This window comes from Vicia villosa, linkage group LG6 (genome assembly GCF_029867415.1).
Source record: "Vicia villosa cultivar HV-30 ecotype Madison, WI linkage group LG6, Vvil1.0, whole genome shotgun sequence".
Lineage (NCBI taxonomy): Eukaryota > Viridiplantae > Streptophyta > Magnoliopsida > Fabales > Fabaceae > Vicia > Vicia villosa.
The window spans coordinates 116,668,099-116,694,610 of NC_081185.1; the positions used below are offsets into that span (position 1 = coordinate 116,668,099).

At 35.4% G+C, this 26,512-nt stretch overlaps 1 protein-coding gene across 1 annotated transcript; it reads left to right on the plus strand.

Moving 5' to 3' along the window:
- Nucleotides 1-18,376: 18,376 nt before the first annotated feature.
- On the plus strand, nucleotides 18,377-20,834 carry LOC131612171 (provicilin-like). The gene is made up of 6 exons (XM_058883981.1): nucleotides 18,377-18,726; nucleotides 18,872-19,047; nucleotides 19,222-19,302; nucleotides 19,404-19,727; nucleotides 19,973-20,282; nucleotides 20,515-20,834. The coding sequence occupies exons 1-6, from the start codon at nucleotides 18,435-18,437 to the stop codon at nucleotides 20,655-20,657; spliced, it is 1,326 nt and encodes a 441-aa protein (XP_058739964.1). The 5' UTR covers nucleotides 18,377-18,434; the 3' UTR covers nucleotides 20,658-20,834.
- Nucleotides 20,835-26,512: the final 5,678 nt, after the last annotated feature.

Sequence of the window (26,512 nt, forward strand, 5' to 3'; positions counted from 1 at the left end):
AGACAATAACATTACATGTGAAAAACATTAGAGCTTTGTTTTAGAAAAATTTATACGAAGTGGATAATGCATACAATTCTCCACTGTATAAGTCTTTTTTTACCATCCATTTTATAAGTGTTAATACAAGAATACAAATAACAAAGTTATGTGGGTAAAAGATTAAAATCCGTGGATATAGATCAAAAATATATTCCAACACCTTTATTTCTCCGTCCATTATAATTTCCTATTCTTGATAAAAATTACCATCACAATAACCTATAGTGATGGTTTTTAAGTGTTAATGATATGTCGTTGTTTACTGCAAGAATATGAGTTGTTGGAACCGAGTTAATAGCTATATCCATAGGTGAATCTCTATTGCTATAGGCTTTAGAGACATCATTTAACGCTCATTTTTTTCGAATTTTTTATTTCCAAAATTTGTCAAAAATATCATAGTCATCTCTTTATACAATTTTTTAAGTTAATTATTACAATTAAGTAAATAAATAAATTTATGAAACTTCAATCATTTTTTAAACGGGTTAAATATTTTGTGGTCCTCCTAAATATCTCATATTTCAGTGCCTTAAAAAAATTTCCTTCAAGAAATGATCCTCCTAAAAATTGTCATTCACATTTTGGTTCCTCGTGCAAAAATTGTCGCTAATTTAATTGCTAAGTAGTAAATTGTTGCTTAAATCGTCACTAATTTTGTCGCTCAGTTGTAAAAATCGTCGCTAAGTTGTATGAGGGACCAAAAATATGGATGGAAATTTTTAGGAGGACAATTATTTCAAGAAAACTTAAAACTTTTTGAGGGACTAAAAATGAAATATGACTAAAACCTATTGTCATTCACACTTTAGGAGGCTACCAAGCCAGGGATGAAATCAATATATGATAGTATCAACTCAAAGCTAAACTCTCCTGTTTACAACTTCTCACTTAATCACTAGCCTTCCTATGAATTCTACCTAAGACTCACCTAGGTATGAGGCCCTCCTCAAATCCCCACAATCATAACCCGTGACAAACACCACAAACAATAAAAAGTAGAAGACACTCTTCCAAGACACACAATTCTCAATGTTTAAAAGCTTATGAGAACGATACTACTCTCCTTGCTTAACAGCTTCGGAGATTAAATAACATTCAACACCTACAAGTTTGTGAATGCACAAAACATGGAACTTACTGCACAACTACAATAGAACCATAAAAATACAAATATCAGTCCCACTTCAAACTAGGTTTAGGCCAGTCTATTTATAGAATTAGTATTGACTAAATTAGACCTAAAACAACAGCAAGGAGGCTGTACAAAGTCTGTTGCTTGATCTCCAAGAAAATAGGTTTTTAATCGAATCTTTCCTAAATTGTCTCCAATTATAGAGATTGTGAAAACTAACAAATATCTCTGATTGAATATGAGAGTCAAGATAATCAAGATGCTGAAAGAATACAAAGATTGTTTTGCTTGGGATTATGGAGAGATGCATGGACTAAGTTGAAGTGTCGTGGAGCATCTGTTTCCTATTCAGCTAGGTAAAAGGCCGGTGAAGCAACATCCCAGGATATTCGCCCCAGAGATCACATCGAAGATCAAACAAGAAATCAAAAGGTTGCTCAAGAGCAAGTTCATTAAAACTACAAGGTATGTCGAATGGTTGGAAATTATTGTTACCGTTATTAAGAAAAATGGAACTCTTAGAGTTTATATAGACATTATAGATTTAAATAATGATACGCCTAAAGATGAATATTCTATGCCGGTAGTGGAGATGTTTGTCGATTCTGCCGTAGGGTATGAATACCTTAGCATGCTCGACGGGTATTCCGGGTATAACCAAATCTTCATAGCAGAGGACGATGTACCCAAAATGGCATTTAGGTTCCCAAGGGATCTAGGAACATATGAATGGGTCATACTGTATTTCGATCTTAAAAATGTCGGAGCAACCTATCGGAGGGCTATGAATGCCATGTTCCTTGATTTCATAGAACATTTTATGCAGATATATATATATATATATATATATATATATATATATATATATATATATATATATTGATGATATTGTAATCAACTCTTCATTAGAGGATGATCATTTTGACCACCTTCGACGAGCCTTTAAAATAACGAGGAGATATGGATTAAAAATGAATCTACTTAAATGTGCTTTCTGTGTGCATGTAGGAGACTTTTTAGGCTTCGTAGTACACAAAAAAGGCATCGAGATCAACCAAACCAAAACAAAGGCAATCTTAGATCTCAAGCCTCCATCGACAAAGAAACTGTTGAAGTCTTTTTTGGGGAAAATAAACTTCTAGAGAAGATTCATTTCGAATCTAAGTGGCAAGACAAATGCTTTCTCTTCCTTATTAAAGATCAAGAAGGAAAGTGATTTCCATTGGGGAAAGGAGCAACAAGAAGCTTTCAATGCAATCAAAGATTACCTAATAAAGCCTCCTATATTATTTCCACCTAGTAGGAATAAGAATATGAGATTATAAATAGCTGAGTCTAATTTAACAATAGGGAGCATGTTAGCCTAGGAAGAAGATAGTGGAGTCGAAAGATCCATTTATTACCTTAGTCAAGTATTAATAGATGCATAAACTAGGTATAGTGTGATAGAAAAATTATGCCTATGCTTGTATTTCTCATGTACGAAACTTAAGCAATATATTAAACTAGTTGATGTTTATGTTTCGTATTATTATGATGTTATCAAACATATGTTGTCCAAGCCAATTTTGCATAGTCGAATTGAGAAATGGGCGCTAGTATTAACTGAAATTTCCTTGTTTTTTATGCCTTTGAAAGCCATGAAAGGCCAAATTATGATAGATTTTACAATAGACCACGAAGTAGTCGAACCACTAATAAACATGGTTGCCATACCCCAAAATTTGACCATGATATTTTGAGCCACATGACTTTCAACTGCTTAAGACTATGCAAGAATTGGGCACACTTACCTATTTCCTAAACAATCAACCCACAACTAGGGTTTTGATTCTCTCAAAGTAAAATCAGGTTCTGACACCTCAAGTAGACTTCATGGTTTCCTATATGTTTCAAAGAATCCCCATACAAATTTTCAAGCCTTGATTCCAAAGATTGCCCAGTCAATTGCTCAAAAGGTCGACAGTCGACTATGCTAGGTTAAAAGTTAACTATGGTCAAACTACAGTCAAAACTCCTAATTTTTTGCCAACATCAACATATTGGAGATATATCCATCATTTGATCAAGTATTGATCATGATTCATCAGGAAAAACTCCAAAATCATCAAAAGATAAAGTTTCTAAATTAGGGTTTTAAGGAGAAAGTCAACTGAACTTTGACTGGTCCAACCAAGGCTCATTCTCAAGGAAATTCAATTCTATACAACTTTTATGTTAGGCCCAAGACTAGGAAATGCATCATTTAAGAGATATGAGCCAAAACATTACAGGTCGTTTTAAAAGTTCATAAAAAGCTATCTTTTGTCAGGACAATTATTATCAAGATAAAATCTTCAAATGCAAAAAAGGTTCTAAAGTGGCTTGTAGAGGACATCTTGGGCTTTCCAAAAAGTACTAGATCATATCCATATGATATAACAACTCCAGAGATGAGTCCTAACTCCTCAAAATCCAGTCCAGGTATCTTCTGAATTTCCATGGCTTTCATACGTTCTTCCAACAACTTGTATTTGTCATCGGGATGTTCGTCCTCATGATAATAATCCTCTTCTTCTTCAGAAGGCTTGGCAGAATCATGGTTACTTTTTACATCAGTCTTGACACTAGCATCATCATCTTGCTCGTCCTCGTCACTGTCTTCAGAGACTTCGGCATCCCTGAGTTGCAAGATCGGTCTAAGCTTTTTCACCTGAGTCTTCTTACCCTTCTTCTTCTTCTTTTTAGTCAGCGTGGTTTTCAGCTCTTCTTGCCCCTTGGATAAATTCAGAATCAAGGCTTGGAACTCAGTGTTTTGAGCTTGGAGATCCTTAACTGATTGTTCGTGATTCATGATGCTGAAATAAACAGCGAGGAAGGATGAGAAATCCATCATAGGAAACCTGTTATGCGATGTTATGAATGCAAATGAAATGTTTTCAAGGATCTTTGGGAATTTAGTTAGCAACATTAGAAATGATTTGGTCGCATCTTCGTTCGAAGGACTCTGATTCTTGGATATTCTTTGATGGGAATCAAGCTCACCATATCCAGTGGGTCATAGCCTCTGATTCGGGGATACTTTAGAATTTGAAGGTACATGGCTAGAGGAAAATAAATCCTCTTTCCCCTTGATAGGTACGGTGTCTTTAAATTGGAAGGTGTGTGGCCAGAGGAAAATAAATCCTCTTGCCCTTTGATTAGGAAATCAGTCCTTGATAGGAGTCCCTGAAATTGTGCGTCCTAAATCCCTAAGATCCTTGAAAGGGTTAGTTAAGTCATGTTATGCTTATGATGTCATGATGTCATGCGAATGCGTTCATTAGGCACAACGTGAGGTAGTAAGGGCGAACAAGTCCTTTTAACAAAACCTGCAAGGAAACGAAGGTTAGTAGCAAACACAAACAAGTCATGCAGGTCACATAAGTCACACAAGGAAACGAAGGTTAAAAGGAGATTATTTTCTACAAGAGTTTAACAAAAAACAATATATATATATATATATATATATATATATAATAAATGAATAAAAAGTTATATAATAAAAAGTAAAGGAATTAAAAAAGAAAACTCAGCTTGGATATGGTGCACCTGCGAGCTGAGGCCATGGATCTGTGTGTAGTGATGATCCTACGGAAGAGCTCTGAAGGCGTACGATAGGGCCTCTTCACGTTGTACGCATGGGATCTACAAGTGAGAGTTAACAAAGAAATAGGAAAAATATGTGCAAGAGGTGTGGATCGATCCCACCACCTCAAGCACCAAGACCTTATAGCGCTTCCTTTTGCCATCACACCAAACTCTATTCGCTGATGATAACGCAGACAAACAACAATATATCAAAACAATAAATTTCAAACAGAAATTTCGCGCGCCCAGCCAATGCTTCTTCTTCGTTGCACTTCTGCAAAAAGCCACCGTTTTGGCTACGGTGGTAAAGCGTTGCCATAGATTTCTAACATTATAACTGTTCCGTACGTGCTAGGCCTGAGAAATTGATTGGGATTGCTTCCAAGATGTCCTAGGAAGGTTGTTAAACAATAAAAACTCCTTGAATCTAACCACCAAGCTTAATCCGAATTTGATCTTTCTTGAGTTTTTCAAGTGTTGTTAAGGCTCCTAGCTGCAGAAAAAATCCCCTAATCCTTGTGAATGTTTTCAGTACTTATAGTACAAGATGTTAGGTCAATTAAACTTAGAAGAATCCCATTAAATCTTGCTCCTTGATGGTGAAAACTTTGATAGAAACTTGATTGGAATTTGTTATGCAATCATTCCTAAAATTGGTCAATTTCAATCTTTTTACTCCAAATATTCTTTGCATGAATTTGATTTATTTAGGGGTATATATTGATTGATTTCTTGGCCTAAAATTGAAGCAAGATCACATCTTTCATTATTTATTATTTTACATGATTAAATTATGATTTAAATAAATAAAAACCATAAAATATCAATAAAAATAATATAAAATGGAGAGATATATTTTTGGGACGTGCATTGGCCTAAGATGAAGATTGGATGAAAAGAATATAGGCCCATCTGGAAATATTCGGAGTTTTGGACCTTTTTCCTTCATGTATACCCTTGAAAATAGGTGAACTTGTGCACCTTGTCATTTCCTTACACTTCAACATTTTTCAAAGTACTGGGCCTTTCTAGAAACCTTGAGGAGTCCTCTAACCAATGTTTTTGGTCCCATGTAAAAATAATTTTCCATGCTCCTTGTGTGCTCTTTTGAAAAAGATGACTTTTGGTTGACTTTTGAAAAGGACCAATAATGTTTTGATCCATATCTCCCAAATGGTGCATTTTAGACTTGGCATGTGAGAGACAAATTTGTAGAGAATTCCATTTCGTTCAAAATGAGCTTTGGATGGAAAATTTCTGATGTTCCATGAGGGAGTTATGGCTGGTCAAAGTTCAGTTGACTTTCTCCTATGAAAACCCTAATTTAGAAACTTTTGGGATTGTTGATTTTTGATCTTTCCATGATGAACCATGATCAATTCTTGATCAAATGGTGAATGATACTTCAATATGAGGATGTTGACAAAAAATCAGGAGTTTTTACTGTATTTTGACCACAGTTGACTTTTAGGTCAACCCAGTCGACTGTTGACTTTCTGAGCAATTGATTGATCAATCTTTTGAATTAAGACTTGAAAATTGGTATGAGGATCCTTTGAGGCATATGAGAGACCATGGGTTTCTTTTGAGGTCTTAGTACCTGATTTTACTGCAAGGAAAGTAAAACCCTACTTCAGAGGCACTTGTTTAGGAGATAGGTAGCTTTGAGCAATTGGAGATCTTTGAGCATTTGAAAGTTAGGTGGACTGAAATGTGATGGGAAAATTTTGGGGTATGACAATATGCCTGACCTAAATAAGGACCATTAAACCCACATTCATATTTTTGTCACTTTTATTTATATTTATTTGAATTTTATTCAATTAAAAGCCAAATAAATTAAATAAAATGCCAGATAAGTGAATTAATTCACATGGCTTGGGTTTTAATCATCCAAAGGCCCAATTAACACCATGAAATAGTCCAAAAGCGTGCAGCTCCTATTATGATAGGTTTTGGTTAAATTTAGAAGGAAATTATGTGATTTTTCAATCAATTTTTCATCTCACCAATTACTTGGTGTCCAAGCCCAAGATTTGACCTAAAAGCTTCTCATACATATACCTAATATGTTCAGAAAAAGGAGGACGAATCAACAACCTCAAAAAGACGTTCAAAGCTTCAAAGTTTCAAAACTAGGGCAAACAAAAATCTCTCCCTACAACCACTCTCAACCCAAGCCAATTATTCTAATCTCTTCTGAGGCTTTACAGAGTAAGTGAGGTCGAATCATAACATGTGAGGATGAATGGAATTCGTATGCAGTGGTTTCCACATTCTCTCATATTTCAAACTTTTGTTATTTGCATATTATAGCATTTTAATGTGATTTGATGATTTTATTACGATCTGGTTGTCATTTAGAGAAGATTAGAACCGCTGTTATGAAGCTTTAACGTAGAAATTACATGTTGCCATGGTTAGGGTTCAAAGAAGCTTCATGTTCGTATTCAGCCTTAGGGTCGTTTTCAGGCCAAACGAATGTCATAATCGTGCTCAGAGTACCAGTTTCCATTGAACCATGACCTTTGTTCCTGTTCATGCATCGTATTTTTTGTGTTTTGAAATTTTGCAGAATTTGAAGAAAAATCCTCAAGTAAATCTGTGGCTAACTCCGTAGCAGATTCTGCAAGGCTGAAGGGAGAAGAAAATGAATAGTAGAGAGGACTTTTTGACTGCATGTGTGGCCCTTCGATTGGGCAGTCAACAAGTATACCAACTTGCACCGTTTGTGATTGGCCGTTGCTTACCAATTGGGACCCACATTTGACTTAATTTGGAATTTATATTTTTATTTCACATTTCATATTTAATGATTTTGGTGTGCATCTCTAATAGCAAGCGTGCGCAATCCATCTGGCAAAGGAGAAAGTCTGGTAACGCATGAATCATGTGTTCGATCCCCAACGGTGCCTAAGTTTTTTTCTCTATTTACATGTTTATGTTATTTCCAGATCCAGCGCTACAGCCTAGCGCGTGTCCACGATGCGCCCTCCGTCATCAGCCATTGGATATCATTTAGACTAGATCCAAGGACTCAGAGGACGTCTTCCCTATGATGCACCCTCCAGAACTTTCACACCAGATCCAGGCGCCCAATTCTTTTATTTTTCTTTGTCTTGCTGTTTTTTGTTTGTTTTTTTTTGTTTTAATTAACTCCTAAATTAACACAAACCAACTATTAACCATTAACTAAAAATCACAAAAAAATAGGATTAGGATTAAATAATCAACCAACTCTTTTTTTTACATAATTATTTTCCTAAATAATTTAATTAATTTAATTAGTTACTTAGTTAATTTTAAATCATTAAAAATAATTAGTATTTATTAGGTTTTAATTTGTTTGATTAATTCGATTTTGTATATAATTTTGTTATGCCGAATTAGGTCCCGATTAAATCTTAGGGATTGACAAATAAAATCAATTAGTCGTTAAGGTTTAATTTAATTATAATTAGTTAATTAGGTTAATAATTTAGTAATTAGGTTTCTCATTAAACTAAATATTTTACTAACCCTAACTTCTTCAATTCGATTCTTCTTCTCATCTCAAATTCCAATGAATGTCGCGTGTATGTTTATTTGATTATTTAATTTATGTTATTTAAATTCTAGAAATCGATGTATAGGTTGCAAAGGTTTTTTGTAATAGCTTAGGTTTACGTTTCCGCACTTTATTTCTCCGTAAAATTATACTGTTTAGATGTATGCCTTAGGATTGTTTGTTCAAGACTAAAATCAACCGTAGATTACTAATTCAAATATTAACTTATCTGAACATAACCCAAGTTGCTGCACACACTCACCTCTAGGGTTTCCCCTCTTATGTTGCCTTTCGGAATAATAGTCAAGTCCCTCGAAGCGTAGGGATACCTTAGCCTATGCTGCCTTCGATTCAAAATCACCATGTCCCTCCGATTTAAAGATCATAGTCCCTTCGATGTCGCCTTCAGTATAAATGATCTTGTCCCTCGATTAAATGGTGATAGTCCCTTCGATGGCTAAGGTATCCTTACTGGTTTCCTTTATGACTATTCATATCTCATAGGACTTCCTACCCTCTTTATGGTATGGATAGCCCCTATGACGATTCGATGACCCGCACATCCAATGTATAGGAGTACCTACCCTCAAATGGTACGGATAGTGCTATCGCCCAAGGAAAACTTTAAAGTATGGGAAAGAACTTACGAACTTAGGGTAGGAACTCTTAAGTGCTTGCTCACAATCAATTCAAATCAAATACTTTTCACACCCCGTTTTCTAACGTTGTCTTCTTAGACATTCTCAAAATCAAACTGTTTTTCTAAACACACGCGAGACTTTTCAAACATTTCAAACAAACAAGTGAGCTAAGCGAACTAAGATCCCATGGATAACCATGGATGCAAAGGGTGCTTACACCTTCCCTTTGCATAACCTACCCTCCGAACTCAAGTCTTTTAAAAAGGTCTTTCCTGTTCTTTTATACCTTTCCTAATTGGATAAAATAAACGTCGGTTGCGACTCTTGCTCACCGCAACATTTTGCTTGCGAATAAAGGCGTAAAAAGACATTCAAATATGCAAATCATGGAGTAGAACGTGGGAAAGTGGGGAGAAATTTTCACACAAATTCCCAGCGTAGGAATATAGTAAACGTTGACAGTTGCATATATATTTTATCTATTTAAGCAATTTACTGCATTTAGTTTAGGGGTCTCAAATTTGTTGCATCGAAACACTACACTCAAAGTACCCGCATCTAAGAGAGAAACGAGTTTCATTGTTTTCAATGTATGTTTGCTTCCAACATTTCAATTCAAAGCAATTTCTAGTTCTATATTTGAAGTCTTTTGTCTTATTTTATTTTACTTCTTTACATTGCATTCTTTTACAACACATTCCCTTGATCACTAATTCATACGAGAAACTCAACACTAAATTTAGGATTGTTGTAACCGATCCTACAAGTAAACTTTAATAAGAGGCTAGCGATTGTTTCACGGAGAATTAATATGTAATATTAGCGAGGTGGTGTTTAATATCAAACTCATATCTTGATTATGGATGGTGGTAGATTACAAGAGATTTAACATGTGCTCATTCTATGAATGGAGTTCTCATCCTCTTGATTTTCTCAAATAGAAGGTGTTGTGCAAGTGGGTTGAGTTCCCCTTATATATATATATATATATATATATATACATATATATATATATATATATATATATATATATATATATATATATATATATATATATATATATATATATATATGAAACATATCAAGTGAGAGCATTTTTAAATGAGAGATGAGAGGAATAAATATCAACCATTGGATCCATCATGAGAAAGAATGTTAATACATTAATGTGCCTATTAATTTCTCTCTCATGATGAATCTAATGGTTGATATTTATTCTTCTCATCTCTCATTTAAAAATGCTCTCACTTGATATGCTATATATATATATATATACTTTGCTTATCGAAAAAAATATAAAACCAACATATTTGGCAAAAGACTGAACCCAAAACGAATTATAGCTATTATAAAAAAAGAAAACCCTCAATAGCATATTCATAAAATAAATCAACCTTGCTTAACATTGAATGGGACTTGGATCATCTTCTTCAATTTATTCTCTCCAACTATCTCCTTCACACTTATCTCTCTATCTCTCTCTAATATTTTCCCTCTCTTCTTCTTTTTATCATTTTTCTTAATACCATTAATTTAATTACACTTGCCTTTGGTGAAGGAGAGAAAAGGAGGGAAGGAGAGGATCCATGGTGACATTGAATGATATCCAACACAACATGAAATTAAAAAGGAATAAGGAAAACATTATGTTTACCTTCACGGAATAACGAAAGAGAATAGCGGCAAAACAATAGTGCGGCGGAGGATCAGAGTAGATGAAGGATCGAATGAGAGAATGGAGAGCGAGAATGAGAGTAAGGAGCGCAGGTGAGAGTGAAGAAAGAAAGAACCAAAGAAAAAAGGAGAAGCGAGGAACGTAAACGAAAAAGGAAATTTCTTTATCCACCCCCATGTCTTCTTGGTCACCTCTGGTGAAAAACCCAAAACACCCCTTACTTCGGAAATGCATTTCCGAAATGCAAAAAAATGCTGTTTTCAGAGATGCATCTCCGAAAACTCCTTTTTTTTTCAAAATTTGTCTTATTTCGGAAATACATTTCCGAAAACAGCATTTCGGAAGTGCATTTCCGATATATTGCGCGTTTTGCATATTAAGCAAAACAGCCCCCTCCCCCTTTCATTTTTACCCTAAATCTTAAACAAACTTCCTCTCTTCAGAATTTTTGCATAACCAAGTTTGAATCCTACAGTTAACCATTCCAAAAGCTACTCAATCTCAACCTAAAGCTACTCAATCTCTTCAATTGGTAAGTTTTTCAATCTTTAGATCTATGATTCAAATCTCCTTTAGGGTGTTTAGAAATTGCAAAAATGATATAGGGGTAGGTTGGTAGTGGTATTTAGGTTGTTTAGAATCATTATAAGTTGTTTTAATGTTGGATTTTGGGGTCTGCCATGGAAGTTGCAGAAGTGAGCTTCGCAAGGGTGTTTCGGAAGTTCATTTCCGAAAACACCTCCATTCCCAGCTTCGGAAATGAAGTTCCAAAGTGGTCCAGAACTGATTTTTTTTAATTGTTTCGCACTCTTATTGATTTCAATTGTTTTCAGGAACATGGCAGGTAACCCAACACGCATCAGACAGTGGAGAGAGACCCAGACAGCGGTGGCAAGACGCGAGCGGGCGGCGCAGCTGGCGTCGACGCAGGGACGGGGTCGTGTGCGAGTACCCGTGCAGATGGATGAGGGTACTTCCTCATCTGGAACCAGGAGTCGTCTGGCTCGGGTCTCTTCTTCCCGCCAGCAGGAGGTATGAGAGGAGGAGGATGAGGAGGAGGAGGAGGAGGCAGTTACATACCAGGAGGCGGAGGAGGTACCGGATGTTGACCCTCCACACGAGGAGGAAGAGGAGGAGGAGGAGGGCTACCCGGGAGGGCCCAGTGACACGACCTGGCTGATTACCTACCACGAGCACGTCGCTCGACGTATCTTGGGGGGAGAGGTATTTTTTATAATTTGCCCGACTTAATTATTTAACCGTTTTTTATTTAGTTATTTATTCAACATTTTCTTAACGGTCTAATTACCAGTGTGTTTTTTTTGTTTTTGTTGTAACAAGAGAGCCAGACTTTGAAACAGGTGAACCACGCCCGGCAGATTTTTCAGTCTCTTTAAACCAGAGGCGCAGTAGTTTAATGACGCGGTGACAGCTTCAGGGCTAGGTGGGCTGTGCATGACGGGGTATACCACCATCAGCCACGGCATGCAGGGGGTCTTTGTGCAGAGGTGGCACAGGGAGACGTCTTCTTTCCACTTACCGGTTGGGGATATGACGATCACCTTGCACGATGTGCAGTGTCTTCTCCACTTGCCGATTAGGGGGATGCTGCTGGACCATTCCCGGATCCAGAGGATCTAAGCCAGTGAGTGGATGACGCTCTATATGGGTATGGAGCCAGATATGGCTGACTTTGAGTGCCAGACGACAAATGGGCCTCATATCCGGTTCACCACACTAAACGCTTATTTCGAAAACCACCTAGTGGCGGCGGCCGAATCCGAGGAGGCGGATAACGCCCTATTTGTTGAGTATCACCGTGCCTGCACTCTCGGGTGCTGGTTCATGTTTGTGGTAGGCGCTGCACTCTTTATGGACTAGAGTGCAAGATATGTCGACGTGACCTACCTCCGCTACTTCATGGACTTGACTACCGTTCACCAGTGGAACTGGGGGTCAGCTATTCTGGTATACCTATACCAGAAGCTGAATGAGACCTCCAACTGGAGGACCAGGCAGTTGACCGGATCCTGCACACTACTGACGGTACGTTTCATTTTAATTGTTTCACATTTATTTATGTTTCATATTTATTTTTAATACATTATCGTGTTTGTGTTTCAGAGCTGGGTCATCTCCTACTTCCCCCGCATCCAAGGCTTCCGCGTTGATCCTGAGTACGAGGACGCCATGCCCAGGGCCTCCCGATACGTTCTCCAGAGGGTGAACAATGAAGTGGGACCATACCGTGGGTACCTCGACCACACGATGCACGATGACATCATTTGGAAGCCATTCAGCGACTACACTGATGTTGTTTCCTTTGACAACATCTCGTTATATTCTGGCTGGTTGGCATGTAGGACCAACACCATGGTGATGTATCTCCCTGAGCGGTGCATGCGACAGTTTGGATTTGTACAGATGATACCCAGGTCACCTTTTGAGGCTGCTCCCGACACAGTTACTCGTGTGCAGCTCACTGGCATATTTGCGGATTAGGAGCGTCATGTGGTCCTGGAGGAGTATCGTCGCATGCAGGTTACCCAGAACTGGCACAGTGTGGAGGGGTATGTCACATGGTCTATCGCGTGTCACATCATCTTATGACATCCGACGCTCCCGGCGCTCCTAGGCCAGCATACGAGGAGATCCTGGAGAACCAACAGGCCGAGGATGACCATGTCATTGATCTCCTGCCGATCTGCCAGCGGATAGAGCTGCTTGGGCGGGACGCGTTGGATCGAGAGGATCGTCGGTGATGCGGGCCGTGCGGCGGCATACATGCGGCAGAGGAGGTCCCAGGGAGAGAGGGTTAGGCATACCCAGTAGGGGTTCGGGTTTATTTTTTGTATTCGGATTATATATTTCGCACATTATGACTCGGTTTGTATATATTATTTGAATTTTATTTATTATATTAGTATTTTACGTTGATATTTCGTTTGTTTTGTTCGGCGTTTTCGTTTTGTATATATTACTTGTTTTGTATATATTTCGTACGGGACTATTAGAAAAAGCATAAAAAAAAAAGACTTCTGCATAATTCGGAAATGCACTTCCAAAACACCCTAAAATCTGAAAAAAGGTGTTTTCGGAAGTGCATCTCCGAAAACACCCCCAATTTGGTGTTTTCGGTGATGCACTTCCGAAGTCTGGGAAAATTTAGAAAAAAAAAGTACTTCCGAAATGCATTTCCGAAGCAGGGGTTAAGTGGGGTTTTCGCTGGGGGTGACCCCATAGGGAGGTGGATAAAGAAAAAACCACGAAAAATTAATTACTTTTTTTATATGGCATATTATTTAATTATGATTACAAAATTGAAAAAAAAAAACATAAGATTTTTTTTAAGATAATAATGCTCGTGAATTTGGTTTATAAAAAAAAATTCTTTATACACCTTCCTATGGGGGTGACCCCCAACGAAAACTCCAACTTGCCTCTGCTTCGGAGATGCATCTTCGAAGTATTTTTTTCTAAATTTCCCAGACTTCGGAAGTGCACTTCCGAAAACACCAAATGGGGGGTGTTTTCGGAGATCCACTTCCGAAAACACTTTCTTTCACATTTTTGGGGGTTTCGGAAATGCACTTCCGAATTATGCAAAAATTGTGTTTTTTTTTATGTTTTTGGTAACAATCCCGTATTTTTAATTAAACGAAAACGCTAAATAAAATAATCGACATATCAACAGAAAATACTAATATGATAAATAAAATCCAAATAATATATATATATATATATATATATATATATATAAAACGAGTAATAGCGTGCGAAATACAATCCGTATACAAAAAATAAACCCGAACCCCTATTGGGTATGCCTAACCCTCACTCCCTGGGACCTCCTCTGCCTCCTATATGCCGCCGCACGGCCCGCATCACCAACTATCCTCTCCACCACGGCGATTGCCTCTGGAGCGCCCTAATCAATGATACCTCGGTCCAACGCGTCTTGCCCAAGTAGCTCTCTCCGCTGGCAGATCGGCAGGAGATCAATGGCATGGTCATCCTCGGCCTGCTGGTTCTCCAGGAGCTCCTCGTATGCTGGCCTAGGAGCGCCGGGAGCGTCGACTGTCATCAGAGGATGTGACACCCTATAGAACCATGTGACATACCTCTCCACACTGTGCCAGTCCTAGGTGACCTGCATGCTACGATACTCCTCCGGGACCACATGACGCTCCCAATCCGCAAATATGCCAGTGAGCTCCACTCGAGTAACTGTGTCGGGAGCAGCCTCAAAAGGTGACCTGGGTATCATCTGCACAAATCCAAACTGCCGCATGCACCGCTCAGGGAGATACCTCACCATGGTGTTGGTCCCGCATGCCAACCAGCCAAAATATAACGAGATGCGATCAAAGGCGACAACAACAGTGTAGTCACTGAATGGCCTCCAATTGATGTCATCGTGAGCTGTGCGGTTGAGGTACCCACGATATGGTCCCACTGCATTGTTCCCCCTTTGGAGAACGTATCGGGCGGTCCTGGGCATGGCGTCCTTGTACGCAAGATCAATGTGGAAGCCGTGGATGCGAGGGAAGTAGGAGATGATCCAGCCCTGAAACCCAAACACGATAATGTATTAAAAATAAATACGAACCATAAATAAATGTGAAACAATTAAAATGAAACGTACCGTCAGGAGTGTGGCGGATCCGGTCAACTGCTTGGTCCTCCAGTTGGAGGCCTCATTCAGCTTCTGGTATAGGTATACCAGAATAGCTGACCCCCAGTTCCACAGGTGAACAGTAGTCAAGTCCATGAAGTAGTGAAGGTAGGTCACATCGACGTATCTTGCACTCTTGTCCACAAAGAGTGCAGTGCCTACCAAAAACATGAACCAGCACCAGAGAGCGGAGGCACGGTGATACTCCATAAATAGGTCGTTCTCCGCATCCTCGGATTCGGCCGCTGCCACCAAGTGGTGCTCGTAATAAATGCTCAATGTGGAGAACCGGATATGAGGCTCATTTATCGTCTGACACTCAAAATTAGCCATATCTGGCTCCATACCCAGATAGATCGCCATCCAGTCGATCGCATCGACCCTCTGGATCCGGGAATGGTCCAGCAGCATCCCCCTAATCGGCAAGTGGTGAAGACATTTCACATCGTGCAAGGTGATCGTCATCTCTCCAACCGGTAAGTGGAAAGAAGACGTCTCCCTGTGCCACCGCTCCACAAAGGCCCCCTGCATGTCGTGGCTGATGGTGGTATACCCGGTCATGCACAGCCCACCTAGCCCTGAAGCTGTCACCGCGTCGTTAAACCATTGCGCCTCTGGTTTAAAGAGACCGAAAATGTTCCGGGTGTGGTTCACCATTTTTAAAGTTTGTCTCTCCTGTTACAACAAAAAAAAAACAAAAAACATTGTTAATTAGACCATTAAGAAAATGTGGAATAAAAAGCTAAATAAAAAACGATTAAAATAATAAAGTCGGACAAATTATAAAAAATACCTCTCCCTCCCATACACGTCGAGCGACGTGCTCGTAGTAGGAAATCAGCACGGACGTGTCACTGGGCCCTCCCGGGTAGCCCTCCTCCTCCCCGTACGGAGGGTCAACATCCGGTACCTCCTCCTCCGCCTCCTGGTATCTAACTGCCTCCTCCTCTCGTACCTCCTGCTGACAGGAAGAAGAGACCCGAGGCAGACGACTCCTCAATCTAGATGAGGAAGTACCCTCGCCCATATGCACGGGTACTCGGACACGACCCCGTCCCTGCGTCGATGCCAGCTACGTCGCCCGCTCGCGTCTAGCCGATGCTGTCTGTGTCTCTCTCCCCTGTCTGATGCGTGTTGGGTTGCCTGCCATATTCTTGAAACAATTGAAATCCATAAGCGAACAGGTTAAATGGCGAAACAATCAAGAAAATAAAAAAAAATTGGGTCAACTTCAGAAGTGCATTTTTGAAACTGGTAGGGAGGTGTTTTCGGAAATGCACTTCCGAAAACACCTGCGACTCCATTTTTGCAGAAAACACAAAAGCATGCCCTAAGTGCATCAAAACCCCAATTTTCCTATCTAAACAACACCAGTGACATGTAATAACTTAAATGAACTACACTATAACACCCCTAGTATCAATTTCAATCCTACATTGAAAGTTTAGAAAACTTACAGATTTGAGTGTTGTTGGAGGTGCTTTAGAAGTAGTTTAAGAGCCTTTGGAGTAGCCTTTGATGATCTTTGAATTTGCCGTTGGTGGTTATGCAACTGCTTCAGACGAATTTTTTGAGTTTAGAATGATTTAGGGTAAATGATTTTTGGGGGGGAGACTGTTTTGTTTAATCTGCAGAACGCGCAGTATTTCGGAAATGCACTTCCGAAATGCTGTTTTCGGATATGCATTTCCGAAATAAGAAAAAATTTGAAGAAAAAAAGGTGTTTTCGGAGATGCATCTCCGAAAACAATATTTTTTTGCACTTCGGAAATGCATTTCCGAAGTATAGAGGCGTTTAAGGGTTTTCATCAGGGGTCACCAAGAAGATAGGGAGGTGGATAAAGAAATTTCCTATAAAAATATATTAATAAATGACAGTAATCAAAACGTCATTTTATATGATTAATATTAAAAATTAGAGTTAAATATGTTTTTAGTTTCTTATAAAAATATTTATGATTCTTATAAAAAGAAATGACATGTTTTGGTCCCTACAAAATTATTATGCACGTATTTTTAGTTTATATTGTAAAACTAATTTGTATTTTTAAATGATTCTTTTGCAGATATTATTATACGTTTTAAAAAGTTTCTGAAAAAAAAAACTCAATTTGTTTTTTAAGTAGAGATTTTTTATTACTTTTATCATTATTTTTTAAAATTTTTAAAATTCATATTTAATTCTTTGCATTTTAAAAAATTTGATAAATAAATATTTTACAGTATTTTAAATATGTATAAAAAAAATTATTAGAAGATTAAAAATTAAAGAAAAATTAAACAGTTACTAAAATTTTAGAAAAAAAATAGAGATTAAAACTACATGCATAAAATTTTTAGAAAAACCATAAATTGAAAAAATAAAATTTATGACTAAAAATGGAAAGTCGCATATTTATAGGAATCCCTGACATATTTAACCCTAAAAGTTATCATAATATATCAAAAATAGTAAATGAGAAAAAGAATGATACATAGACAGTTTTATACTGTCAACCAATCACGATCATATATCATATCAAATCATACTGCTATTTTTAAATTACTGAGATGAAATGACAAAATGATATATTCTAATTGAATGAGAGTGTAAAAAAAATTTACACTATAAGTGGCTAAGTGCCTCAACTCATAGTATATTATCATAAATAGTGTGGGTTTTGTTTAAACGCAGTGATAAAACCGTCAAAATGTATGCCTTTTTTTAAGTGTTGCATCATCCCCTTTACGTAGGTAATTGGTTGATATGTATGAATGCCACAAGTATTTTCTAAAATTTGCTTAAAAGTTTTTTTAGACTAACCAACAAATTAAAATTCAAAACCTAAGTAGAATTGAATGCAATATGAGTGTCTATGTTCATCAAATTCAAACAAATTCCACCACCCAGGTTGAGTACCACGTATACAAGTCTTTTCATTTTAATTAACCACCTCAATTTTGTTCACTTCAACACTAGTCAACATGCATGGCACACTATGGCCAAATGTTGGTGCATGTTAATCTTACAACTTTCATTTATTTAGTTATATATATATCCTCTCATGTTAGTGTACTTCATCATCTCATCATCCATACTAAGCAAAAGTGACACACTAATTCAAATCAATATGGCTTCTACTACGATCAAACTCTTAATGCTGTTGGAAATTGCTTTCCTAGCATCGGTTTGTTTCTGTTCTACATCCGATCAAGAGAATCCCTTTATCATTAAGTCTAATGAGTTTCAAACTCTTTATGAGAATGAGAATGGTCACATTCGTCTTCTCCAAAGATTTGATAAACGTTCCAAAACATTCGAAAATCTTCAAAACTACCGTCTTTTGGAATATAAGTCCAAACCTCATACTCTTTTTCTTCCACAATTCACCGATGCTGACTTCATCCTTGTAGTCCTTAGTGGTAATGTATCATGTATCAATTTATATATTACAAATTAATTATAAGTAGTTTCTTTATAAATAATAATATTTCTTACTTTATAAGCTTGTTTTGCGAACAAAAATTAAATCGAATATAAAAATATAATGTTGGTTGAAACTTACAGGAAAAGTCATACTCACAGTGTTGAACCGCAATGATCGAAACTCTTTCAATCTTGAACGTGGAGATACTATCAAACTCCCTGCTGGTACTATTGCTTATTTGGCTAATCGAGATGACAACGAGGATCTTAGAGTATTAGATCTTGCCATCCCAGTAAATAGACCCGGTCAATTGCAGGTAATATAGTTGGCGCTTATCTCTTCTCATATTACACACGGTCTACATGCAACTACATAAAACAAATTTAAGGGGATCTACAATAGCATCACTCCAATAGTTGCGACTTCATTTTTCACATTATATTGCAAAGTTTTTCTACTCTTGTCATTGTTTAATTGTAATTTTCAACAGTCTTTCTTATTATCTGGAACTCAAAACCAACCGTCATTTCTATCCGAGTTCAGCAAGAACATTCTAGAGGCTGCTTTCAATGTAAGCATACAAAACACATCATTTATTTTTTTTCATGAACTTGTTTGGTTACCTTTATTTAAATACTCACTTTGTCGTTTTATATATTGTTAAAAATAAAGACGGATTACGAGGAGATAGAAAAGGTTCTTTTAGAAGAGCAGGAACAAGAGCCACAACACCGAAGGAGCCTTAGGGACAGGAGACAAGAGATCCGCGAAGAAGATGTAATAGTAAAAATATCAAGGGAACAAATTGAGGAACTGGGCAGAAATGCAAAGTCTAGCTCCAAAAAAAGCGTATCGTCGAAATCTGAACCATTCAATTTGAGAAGTCGCAATCCTATCTATTCCAACAAGTATGGCAAATTCTTTGAGATCACCCCAGAGAAAAATCCACAACTTCAAAACTTGGACATATTTGTCAAGTCTGTAGATATTAAGGAGGTATAGCAAAATTATTTTCTTGCAACTAAACTAAACAACAAATTATATATTATTATTAATTAAAAAGATACTTATAATCATTTTACAAGTGTTTTAGAGTATTTTAATTTTATTAGTTTTAATTATAAGATCAAACTCATATCACTAAGTTAACATCTCATTGACAAAAAAAATTCAATTTAATACCCTACTTTATTAACCTAAAACCATTGCTAAAATTCTTTTTTCTTCAAATTTAATTTTAGGGATCTTTATTATTGCCAAACTACAATTCAAGAGCCATTGTGATAGTAACTGTTAATGAAGGAAAAGGAGATTTTGAACTCGTGGGTCAAAGAAATGAGAACCAAGAGAATAGAGAGGAAGATGATGAGGAAGAAAAGCAACAAGAAGAGGAGATAAGCAAACAAGTGCAAAGGTATAGAGCTAGGTTTTCTCAGGGTGATGTTTTTGTAATTCCAGCGGGTCACCCAATTGCCATAAATGCCTCCTCGAATCTCAATCTAATTGGATTTGGAATCAATGCTGAGAACAACGAAAGATACTTCCTTGCAGGTATACTATATTCTTAATATAGTATTGAAATTTGAAAATGACATATAAACAAAAATATTTTCCTATGATAATTAAAGAGGAATATATGAAAACAAAACCAAAATTAAAATAAACTTGATGTAGATTATATTAATTTTTTATTTTTATGTGTGTTAATATGTTTTCTTCTACATAAATAAATTAGGAAATATACTAATTAAGCATTAATTTTTTGGTTGATGAAAATTTGAAGGTGAGGAGAACAATGTCATAAGCCAAATACAGAGGCCAGTGAAAGAGCTTGTATTTCCTGGATCTTCTAGGGAGGTTGATAGACTCCTAACGAATCAAAAGCAATCTTACTTTGCAAATGCTCAACCTCTACAAAGAGAGTAAGAAAGCCATCAAATAAGGGATCATCTATCTTGTAATATGTAATAAAATATTATGCATGTATGCTATAAAGAGCTATAGCTCATAGTGAGTAGAGGATGAATTATCATTCTCTTGTAACTATTACTAGAGCTCAAGTTTTCTATATTATGAATAAATAAATCAAGAATAAATTTTGTACCTCCTCTTAACTACTATGCTTTTCTTATATAATACTCCTTTATTCTACAATATATGATTTAATCCAACATAAATAATGAATCATATATTAAGATTATATTTGTTTTGTCATAACTAATTTGATTATAGAAATAAAAATGTTAGAATAGTGTTTTGAAGACACCCTTAAAATGTTATTATATATTTTTATCATTTGAAGTAATTTGTAATTTTATGAACGTCTCCAATTTTTAAACTAAATTTATAATTAGAAGAAGCACGCACAAATATCAAACTATAGTAATGAGTTAAAAGATGTAGAAAGAAAAGAAAATAAGTATAAAGAAAAGAAGCATGTGAGAAAAGTGAAACATCAAATAAACACATTCTTATTAAAGGATGTAAATATTACATCTGCTACTCAAGTGATCTGTCTAATAAGTTCAATTAGAGACATTGACGCTCACTGTGAAAAATCTGGAAATATGACCTGGATCTTGAGGATCCTCTACTCTCACTCACTTCTCTTGAAAAACTCAAGGATTCACCACTATTGTTAATCTTCAAAATTTTCATCTTGGTTAATTTCTTGGTTCTTATAGTTGATTAGACATCTTTTAAGGTGATAGAGTATTCCTTACCATAACTAAGGGCAAACTTGACAGGTTCAAAAGATGTGTAAAATGAGACCGTCAAAAGTAGAGACTTATGTTCATCATAAAACTTCACCTAAATATTTTGCATAGTATATAAGACAATAACATTATAGGTGAAAAATATTAGAGATTTGTTTTTAGAAAAGTTTCTACAAAGTGGATCACTCATACAACTCTCCATTGTATAAGTCTTTTTTTACCATCCATTTTATAAGTGTTAGTACAATAATATATATATTACAAAGTTTTGTAGGTAAAAGATTAAAAACTTTGGGTATAGATAAAAATATATATTCCAACACCTCTGTCCAATCTAATTTCCTATTCTTAGGAAAAATTACCATCACAATAGTCTATAGTGATGGTTTTTAAGTGTTGATGATATGTTGTTGTTTACTGCTAGAATATGAGTTATTGGAACTAAGTTATTGGCTATATTGGTAGGTGAATCTCCGTTGTTATAGGCTTTAGAGACATCTTTTTACGCCCTTTTTTTCAATGGAAGAGGTTTATCAACATTTTTCATTTCTAAAATTTGTCAAAAATATTATAGTTGTCTCTTTAAACTATTTTTTAAGTTAATAATTACGATTAATAAATAAATTAATCAAACTTCAATAATTTTTTAAACGGGTTAAATATTTTGTAGTCCTCCTAAATATCTCATATTTCACTTTTAGTGTCTTAAAAAAAATTCAAAAAATGGTCCTCCGAAAAATTTTCATCCACACTTAGAGAGAGAGAGAGAGAGAGAGAGAGAGAGAGAGAGAGAGAGAGAGTGTTATTAGACAGTGTGACGTCCTTTATCCTAAAAGGTTTTTAAAACTCATAAATTTTATTAGTTTTGAACACTTTAAAAATTTATAAAGATCAAATATATTATTTTAGGATTGAGGGTATCACACATGGGTCATGCCTAAATGATGTAAAATATATGAGTTATATATTTTAGAGGGTTCTAGTGTTGTTGGTCATGAATCATTAACTCATGAATATTTTCATGACAAGAACAAGCTATGGGATTTGATATTCGGGTGTGTCACTAAAAGAATAATAGATAAAGACTTGGAGGTTGTTTCATAGCACTTTAATCAATATTGTAAGAAATAAGGTATAAAGTGGCATAAAATTGTTATTGGCATGTTGCTAGGAGTTGGGTTGCCAAATATATTTTTAGGGTAATGTTGGTTGTAAAGCATCTTACTGGATTAATATATGTCCATTCACGAGAATGGAATTAAAGACACTTGGAGAGGTTTGGATTGGAAAACCAGTAGAGTCTCTAATTTGATGGTCTTAAAAGAAGGAATTTTGAAATGTCTCTTCATTTATTATCCAGATGGTGTGAAGGATTAGAAGTTGTGGAGTGAGGAATATGGAGGATCAAAATCCATCATTAAAAAGGTACAATGTGGTGAGGAAGACTCATTTGAGACGGAAGTTCCTGCTAGAGAGACGAGGAAGAAGGATTAATTTAAGACTTCGTATCCTAATTCTAGCGAGGGATAATTTATAGTAATTAATTATTATCTTTTGACTTTTGATAGGGCGGGGATGGAAATTCTATAATCTCATGGGGTTGTGCTGACATTGTTATTATGCTTTGAATATGGATGACCGGTTACGACATTTAGAACCAAAGACATTTAGGGAGATAATTGAAAAAAAAAGGAGTAAAAAATGTTTGAAGGTAGGGAATGGTAAAAGGCATTCACTAATAAAGAACCATACTAGTGAGCTTTCTAGACTACCTAAGCATAAAAGTATGGCTTCATGCAAATGGAAACAAATGCCTAGATCAAGGTTCAGTAATTGCTTGAACATTATAAAGTTAGCTGAATGATGAGTCAAGCTTTGGAGAAAGCAGTAAGGTGGTTGATATTTAACTTTGCATCATCGTCATATGTCTTAAATTCGGAGTGGAAAATTGTAGAGATTGGGTTAAAATCCGATTTCGGATTTCTCAAAATCAAAGTGTTTGAAAAAATGCATGTGTTCTAGAGCATAGTGTGCCCTAGTGAAACACAATGTGTTCTTGCATTTTTTTCATAAACATAGTGCATTTTAAGGAAAAACATTGCACCCCTTCTATCACCTATAAAAAGTCATTTTTTATCCTTTTTATGAGTATAAGAGGAAAAGTGGTGAAATTTAGAGAGGGAGCTTAGGATCCAAATTGAGGGACGTTTAGGATTGATGACTAAGAATTAGAAGATATTTGAGTTATTTAAGGGTATACAGAAACACTTTTAAACACCATAAATTTGTGTGATTCATAAATTGAGATTTTGAGAGATGGAAAAACACTTGGGAAAAAAATAAGATATGTTCTAGAGAACTTGAAAGACTATTTTATTGTAACTCTTTTGTAATTTCTTGTAGAAATTTTTAAAGCATATTGAGTTGTGGAATCACTCTCTCCCCATAATAGATCGGTTTGATTTAATCAGGTAAACAAACTATGTGTGACTCCTCACTTTATCTTTTTTTTCTTTTGTGGATTTGCTAATATTCTCCTATGGGCTATGTGTACATCAATATAGGTTGAAGCCATTTGTTTTTATTATCGTTGTTCTGTGTCCCTCACATTAAAAATGTGATGGCATGACTTAACCTTAAAAGTTCACAAGAATATCCATATACAAAAGGAATACTGTAGATGAAGGTTCGTAAACACACCAATAAAAATAGAGAATTTCTTTACTACCTCATAACCTTCTTAGTCACCTCTGGCGAATTTACCAAAATACCCCTTGTTTCGGAAATACATTTTCGAAAACGTACTTTTATTGGAAAAAAAAAGTGTTTTTGGAAATGCACTTCCAAAAACACGAAAAAATGTGTTTTCGGAGATGCATTTCCGAAAACGCCCCCTTTTTTGAGTTTTCGGAGATGCATTTCCGAAAACACCCCTTTTTGGGAGAGGGGGTGTTTTCGGAGATGCATATCCGAAATATTCCAAGACCAAATTGGTCTTGGAATGTTTCGGATATACACTTCTGAAAAAATTCAATAATTATTAAAAAATTAAAATCAAGGTGAATCAATACAATTAATAGGTATAAAATGAAAGTGAATCAATAAAATGAAGGTAAATCAATAAAATCAAGGTGAATCAAAATTTTCTAAACAATTTAAAAGTTAAAAATTATTTTACTAACTTATATAAATAAAAAACATCTTAATTTCATAAGTAAATTTTGAATTATATAAAATTAAATAGAAAATTTATTCATTAAATAAAATTAAGACAAAATCTTTTTTTAATTTTTTTAAACTAAATAAAAAATTATAACTCATTTTTAATTATGAATCAGAATAGAAATATATAAATATATAATCATAATTATTAATTTTGTAAGTGAAATATATAAATATATAATATATAAATATATAATAATTACTATATAAATATATAAATATATAATAATTATTATAAATTAAAACACTCATTTTTTTAATTTTTATAATTATTATATAAATATATAAATATATAAATATATAATAATTTTTATAAATATATAATAATTATTATAATTATTATATAAATATATAAATTAAAACACTCATTTTTTTAATTTTTTTATAAATATATAACAATTATTATAAATATATAAATAAAAAATTATAACTTATTTTGTAAGTGAAATTATTTTAATTTTTTTAATTAAAATTATTTTAAATTTTAAAATATGAATCAGGATAGAAATATATAATAACTATTATTCATAACTCATAAATTATATCAAAATATATAATTATTATTATTCATTACTCATAAATTATTTCAAATTTATGATATGTGAATTAATTAATATCCTAAAATTAATTTTTGGGATTTTTTTTAGATTTTTTTTTGTTGTTTCGGAGATGCATCTCCGAATTAGTCAAAATCCCAATTTTTGTGATTTTTTCGGAAATGCAATTCCGAAGTCTGGAAAAATTTAGAAAAAAAAATATTTCGGAAATGCATTTCCGAAGCGGGGTAAAATGGAGTTTTCGCTGGGGGTGACCCCCATAGGGAGGTGGGTAAAGAAATTCTCATAAAAATATCAAAACATAAAACACATTAATCAATGCAAAAAATGGAATCATTATAATTTAGAACAAAGTAAAATCATCTATTTTGTGTGTGCGTGTGAAAATTATCATGTTGTGAAGTAAAATTTTGATACCAAACACATTCCATTTCATATATACATATTGTTGCACCCCAAAATTTGCCCTCTTTACTTGAGCTATAAGTTATGGATGACGTTTATTTCGTCATTCAAAAATCGAAGAAAAATGATAAAGGGTTCTTGTGGTCTCAAGGAAATAGGATGCGAAATTTTGTTCGTACAGTGAAAATATAAAAATTTGCAAGTCTCGTCTGGAAGGTGATATGAGCTTGATTCCTGCGCAGTTGGGACTGTTTCGACGTTCTCTACATCTTTCGTGTTCAGACCAAAAGCTAACTCATCAAGGAAGGTGGTTGGAATTAATTATTTCTTAAACTTCGGGTTTGCCGCTCCACTGTCTTGTGAATATTCAAAAATTCATATCTCCTGGATGGATTACCGTATTGAAGCGAGATCTACGCCAAAAGTTCTGTCTTGAGGTGTATTCCATTTGGTTTGTTGGGTTCAACAACGTGTTCTGTGAAGAAGGTCCTCCAATTTGCAAACTACTTGAGCTTTTACACTGAAAAATGGTGTTGAACCGCAGGTTTTCGGTCCCTAAAAAATTCATATCTCATGATCCGCTTGTCCGATTCGCTCGAAATTTTAACTGCGGATCTGTGCCATTATCCCCAATATTTTGTATGTTCTGACCGGAGATCAATTATGCACCGAAAGTTCCCAGAATTTTGAAGAGCGTCGTGTTTTTCACCAAAAAGTTTGTTTTCGGGTATGTCGCGGCGAGTTTGAAAATTCATAACTTCTTTGATTTTTTTCGTATGAAGTCCTTTCCAGCAAAATTCTCTCCGAAATTTCGTTATCTTCAATTCTTCGTCACATACGCTCATTCATATTTCGATCCAAAGGATGAGTTTGATTGCGA

What these genes read in the sequence shown, in the direction of transcription:
- LOC131612171 (XM_058883981.1), top strand. Translation starts at nt 18,435, where the DNA reads ATGGCTTCTACTACGATCAAACTCTTAATGCTGTTGGAAATTGCTTTC. An exon ending in CATCCTTGTAGTCCTTAGTG is followed by an intron (nt 18,727 to 18,871) that starts GTAATGTATCAT and finishes TGAAACTTACAG; the next exon opens with GAAAAGTCATACTCACAGTG. An exon ending in TTCTAGAGGCTGCTTTCAAT is followed by an intron (nt 19,303 to 19,403) that starts GTAAGCATACAA and finishes TTAAAAATAAAG; the next exon opens with ACGGATTACGAGGAGATAGA.